The 5,084-nt window shown below is 37.9% G+C and overlaps 2 protein-coding genes across 4 annotated transcripts; one reads left to right on the top strand and one right to left on the bottom strand.

The window, feature by feature from the left end:
* Window positions 1-258: 258 nt before the first annotated feature.
* On the top strand, window positions 259-1,692 carry LOC111494017 (germin-like protein 5-1). Its single transcript, XM_023144000.1, has 2 exons — window positions 259-477; window positions 868-1,692. The coding sequence occupies exons 1-2, from the start codon at window positions 357-359 to the stop codon at window positions 1,401-1,403; spliced, it is 657 nt and encodes a 218-aa protein (XP_022999768.1). The 5' UTR covers window positions 259-356; the 3' UTR covers window positions 1,404-1,692.
* Window positions 1,693-2,668: 976 nt separating this feature from the next.
* On the bottom strand, window positions 2,669-4,810 carry LOC111494022. 3 transcript variants are annotated; one of them, XR_002720100.1, is made up of 4 exons: window positions 4,113-4,810; window positions 3,975-4,031; window positions 2,849-3,249; window positions 2,669-2,806 (listed from the first exon to the last, which is right to left on the bottom strand). XR_002720100.1 is itself a non-coding variant. In XM_023144006.1 (3 exons), exons 1-2 carry the CDS (start codon window positions 4,579-4,581, stop codon window positions 4,000-4,002), a joined length of 501 nt encoding a protein of 166 aa, XP_022999774.1. In that variant the 5' UTR covers window positions 4,582-4,810; the 3' UTR covers window positions 2,848-3,249; window positions 3,975-3,999. The 3 variants fall into 3 exon arrangements, 2 of the variants coding, with proteins under 2 accessions (XP_022999774.1, XP_022999773.1); XM_023144006.1 differs by lacking the exon at window positions 2,669-2,806 and having other exon boundaries at window positions 2,848-3,249; XM_023144005.1 differs by lacking the exons at window positions 2,669-2,806; window positions 2,849-3,249 and having other exon boundaries at window positions 3,479-4,031; window positions 4,113-4,808.
* Window positions 4,811-5,084: the final 274 nt, after the last annotated feature.

Here is a 5,084-nt window from a genome sequence, read left to right as displayed (position 1 = left end):
AGGTTGAGCTATTACACCAATTGAGAGAGACGACTTCGAGTCGGTGAAATCTAACTTCTCATTGGTCAATGCTCCCAAGAGACGTAAAGGTGGCCGACTTGGAACGTTAACGAGTGTCGAAAATTTCCACAAGAACCAACAAGATGGGGACATCGCTCATTGACTTGCCTAAGAAGTGGCATCTTTGGTGCCTTCCATGCCCGATCTTCTCAAAAAATGCTATCATCATAACCTAATCAAACTCAATTCATAGCTCAATTATATATTAACTTCTTCAACCAACCACCACCCACAACAACCACTTTTCTTTTTCCCTTTTGCTCTCCTCTTCTTCTTCACCAAATTTCTTCACAATCATGAACATGAAGCTGCCTCTCCCTGCTCTGTTTGCTGCTCCTTTTGCCTTCATCTTCTTCACCGTCGCCGCTGCCGATCCCGATCTTCTTCAAGATGTTTGCGTCGCAGATCTTGCTTCAGGTACCTACTCTTCTTTTTCCCCAATTTCCTTGTTCAAGCTCTGTTCCTTCAAGTTCTTGAAGGTTTTTAGGGTTCTTCTGGGTTTTCATTTGTTCATAGGTGGATAAAGGGTACAGGGTTTTTGCTTTGGTTTTCATTCAAAATGTCTTGATGTTCTTGATGTTCTTGATGTTCTTGATGTTCTTGATGTTCTTGAGCTAGAATTGAATTTGATCTTGTTTTCATTCGAAATGTCTGAAGATATCAGGAAATTCAGATTGATTCAAAGGATCTCCTCTGTTCTAATCCATGTTTAAGATCAGAAAAAATCATATGCCCTAATTTATACCAGCATTCCCAAACCGTTTATATTTCCAGATCATGAACATTTTAACATTTGAATCAAATCAGGAATCAAAGTAAACGGATTCGCCTGCAAGTCGAATTTCTCAGCAAACGATTTCTTCTTCGACGGCTTGGCCAAACCAGGCGCCACGAACAATAGCCTTGGCTCGCGAGTAACCGGCGCCAATGTCCAATCAATCCCCGGCCTGAACACACTCGGCGTCTCCCTCTCGCGGATCGACTACGCCCCCGACGGCCTTAATCCACCGCACACGCATCCACGCGCCACCGAGATCGTGTTCGTCCTCGATGGCGAACTCGACGTTGGCTTCATAACGACCGCCAATGTCCTCGTCTCGAAGACGATCAAGAAGGGCGAGATCTTCGTCTTCCCCAAGGGATTAGTCCATTTCCAGAAAAACAACGGCAAGGTTCCGGCGGCGGTGATTTCGGCGTTTAACAGCCAGTTGCCTGGTACTCAATCCATTGCGGCGACGCTTTTCGCCGCATCTCCGCCGATGCCTGATAATGTTTTGACGAAGGCGTTTCAGATTGGGACAAAAGAGGTCAAGAAGATCAAATCGAAGCTTGCTCCGAAATAATAGAGCAAATCAATGGAGGTTGCTGTAAATTGAAGATTGTATTTGGATTTCTGTTCTTTTTTTTTTTTTTTTTTTTTTTCCACTGATTGATTGAGTAAGAATTAGGATTTGGGGATTTGTTTTTCTCTTCTTTTTTTCAATTGGGATCATTTTTTTCAATGGTGTTTTATTATAGTTTCCTCCGTTCTTAGCATGAACTCGATCACCCTAAACAAAGTTAGGACCACCGTTTCTTGTCATTTGGCGGGATAATTGCTATGAATAAGCTAAAGAACAATCCTTTTTTCAACCTAAAAAAAGTTCAATATTTGAAATATATTGATTAGTTGTTGTTCGTTCTTAGAACTATAATCATTCCCACCTCCTCATGTCAATCCCACGAGTCAATCGTTCATGCTTCATTCCATGCCTTCATCACTAACATTCACCATGGGGTGGAAAAAGAGAGAAACTCGAAACCAAAAATAAATATTGTCAAATTAATATATTTTTTCGATACAATCAAAAGACTCGAAACCATTCCGTTCTTTTACACTTCAAGCACGAAGAACGAAGAACGAAGAACGAGAACGAAGATTGAAGATTGAAGACCGAATAACTGTTTTAAAAATTTATCTATTAAAGTGGAAAGGAGCAAGGCAACATACCCAATGAACAATGCCAAAACCTCCAAAGAAAAGCCACCAAACAGAGGAGGAGCCAACCATACAAAAGCAGAAAGACCCACCAACCAGGCTATCAAAAGCAACCTCCACCCAACCAAAAATGACTTAGCAGCAGAAGAAGGTGGTGGCTCCATAACAATAGCTTGAGAAGAGGGATGGATCACTTGAAGAAGAAGGGATCTCCAATCCAAATTGGTTATCATCAAACAAAGAAAAAACATCTACACAAAAATCTCCTTCGTCTCGAAAATATTAATCATCAGTATGCAGATTTTCTAAATCAATGTTGTAATCACTAGCAAAGACCTCGTTGAAATCCTCCTCGACTTCATTCTCGACCGAAACTTTTCGGGTCGGTAGTTGAGTTAACAAGGGAAAAGGGATGGTTAAGGCTAGACGCTTGAACTAAACTTGCATGCATTTTGTCACATAGCAATGAATGAGAATAAGTGTAACAACACAAGTTTACCGCTAGTAGATATTTTGTCTGTTTTATCCCGTTACATATCGCCGTCAGCCTCATGGTTTTAAAATGCTGTCTATTAAGAAGATGTTTCTATACCCTTATAAGGAATGTTTCGTTTCCCCCTCCAACCGATGTGAGATCTTACAATAAAGCTTCTCAAAAACTTGAGACAGGTTAAGTCAAGAATTTGATGAAAAGTTACAACAAAAAATCCTAAGTTCCGCCATTTTCTAACTCAATCCAAAATATAACTAGAATTTGTATTCACCTTCCTGGAGATCGTCCACTGGATCATCAAGCTAAGTGAACCTTACATTCTTAAGGTGAACTAACCATAAAGGAGAGGAAAAAAATGGGCATGTATTTGCCATCAGCTTAGCCCCTTAAAAGAATCACAAATCCACCACTAGCCGATATTGTACTCTTTAGACTTTTCCTTTCGGACTTTCCCTCAAGAAGACAAAATCTGCTAACCTAAAACAAGCCGCTACCGTTCCACTGCAACCATTCGACTCAAAGAAGACAATATCTGCTAGCAGTAGACTTGAAGTGTTACAATAAGCATCACTAGCGAAGTTTGTAGCATACCATCAACTTAACTTCCATGAGATAAAACGGGGCGATGAAGAAGAACAGCAGACTAAGTTGTCTGATACAAGTCTCGATTTTTCGTACATATAAAATAGGAGACACAAGTGCATAATACTTCATCTTTCTGTAGATAAGCAAAGAGCGTTGTAATCACTATAGTTGTTCATAAGTAGAAAGCCTCTAGCTTTAACCATTCAACATTGATGTTACTCGATCAGAAACATTAAGGATATCGTACACAAATAACATCGTCGGATCATCCAAAAACAATAAAAAAAAAAAAATGTAAAACTCCTACAAGAACTGTAGAACTCAATCTGGATTTTCAAATGCCAAAAGAGAGGATTGAAAACTTGATGCTCAGTAAAGTTAATTTGGTCAATATATTCCGGCTATGAACATACATCATCAATAGGATACTATCTAATAAACCAAACAGACTGCCAGTCTCACCAAACACACAATTTCTCTCATTTGCATAGCAGAGAATTGATCAAATCTATCAATCCATGAACAACATTAACCTCCTGAACACAGAATAGAATCGTCGAGTTCATCCGGGACACGAAAAAAAACGTAAAACTCCTTCAATGATCATAGAACTCATACTCAGATTCTCATATGACAGAAGTATGGAATGTAAAGTAAAGCTAATTTGGTCAACATATTCCTTTGGAGTATGCATTCCAACTATGAACATATATCAATAGGCTACTATCAAATAAACTAAACAGAACGCCAGAGCTTCACCAAACACTAAATTTCTCCTATTTGCTTAGCAAACAAGAGAAGATTGGGGAAAAAGTTGATCAAATCAATCAATCCGTGGATAACAAGTCGTTACATACCCTCAACAAGCAAAACCCAATTGAATTTAATGTTTTCGTCCAGTGCCCATATGAACATCTACAAAAAAAAACCATAGCAATATCATCAAACTTCATGAACTATCAAGTTTAATTAAGAACAGGAAAGATGAATGAATACCCAAGTGAGGATTGGATTCCTTGGAATAGAAATCATTCTTCTCAATAAGAACTTTCAACATTTCATTAGTGAACTTCCGGTGATTAGGATCAGTCGGAGGCCCATTCTTAGAATCTGAAATTGAAAGTTTCATGAAACAGAAACCACAACCCTGATTAACGCTTCCATCAAAAACCCTTTTATCGGAAGAACTTGTTCTTCTAGTACAATCAACAGAAGAAGACGAAGAACAAGAAGAAGAATCTCTCTTAATCCTCCGCCGAAGAATCTGTTTCTTCGCCTTTCGAAATGGATACAACATCACTCGTTTCGCCTTTCCAAAACCCTTCTGTTTACCCAAATCAGGCGCGATGATTTGGCCCTTCGCCATACTTTTACGACGCTCATTGTCTTCATCATCACCATCGTCATTAACACCACTACAACCAACATCTGAGAGATGATTCTCAGCATTTCCTGATTCCAACATATATAAATGTAAAATCCCAAACCGAAGAACAAGAAAAAAGGGAGAAAACGGGGATTGGGATTGAATTGAAATGAATTTCTTCGAAAATACGAATTGGATTGCGCTTGTTTTCCTGTATACTGTGAGAATCAGAAGCCAATTTGTTTGTAAAATCAAAAAATCCAAGCCTCCAAGTGAGGTGGGCGTTCGATGAACAGAGGCAGGTGGCGCCAAGTTTATGGGACGGTGATTGATGGGCTAATTGGTAATTTCCTGGATGATTTCGCTATTTTGTTCCTAATTTATAAATATATCAATTTATTTAAACATTTATTTATTTATTTGTTCGATATACCATTTTTATATTATATAAATAATAAGTTTATTTAAATTTTAAATTTTAAGATACATAATTTAAATATAACTATTTAAATACAAACTTTTTAGTTTATAGAAAAAATAGGGTAATAAAAGAAAATAATAATTATGTTTTGTATTAAAAGAAAAATAATTAATAAAATAAT

The sequence above is a fragment of the Cucurbita maxima genome, unplaced genomic scaffold (genome assembly GCF_002738345.1).
Source record: "Cucurbita maxima cultivar Rimu unplaced genomic scaffold, Cmax_1.0 Cma_Scf00019, whole genome shotgun sequence".
In the NCBI taxonomy this organism is placed as follows: domain Eukaryota; kingdom Viridiplantae; phylum Streptophyta; class Magnoliopsida; order Cucurbitales; family Cucurbitaceae; genus Cucurbita; species Cucurbita maxima.
The sequence above is the reverse complement of the archived record's forward strand: the minus strand, read 5'-3'. Positions and strand labels throughout refer to the sequence as shown.

Bases quoted from the DNA above. Each gene is read 5' to 3' on its own strand.
- LOC111494017 (XM_023144000.1), top strand. From the start codon at position 357: ATGAACATGAAGCTGCCTCTCCCTGCTCTGTTTGCTGCTCCTTTTGCC. The intron at 478-867 runs GTACCTACTCTT...GAATCAAATCAG, and splicing joins CGTCGCAGATCTTGCTTCAG to GAATCAAAGTAAACGGATTC.
- LOC111494022 (XM_023144006.1), bottom strand. From the start codon at position 4,581: ATGTTGGAATCAGGAAATGCTGAGAATCATCTCTCAGATGTTGGTTGT. The intron at 4,032-4,112 runs GTATTCATTCAT...TTTTTTTTGTAG, and splicing joins GGAATCCAATCCTCACTTGG to ATGTTCATATGGGCACTGGA.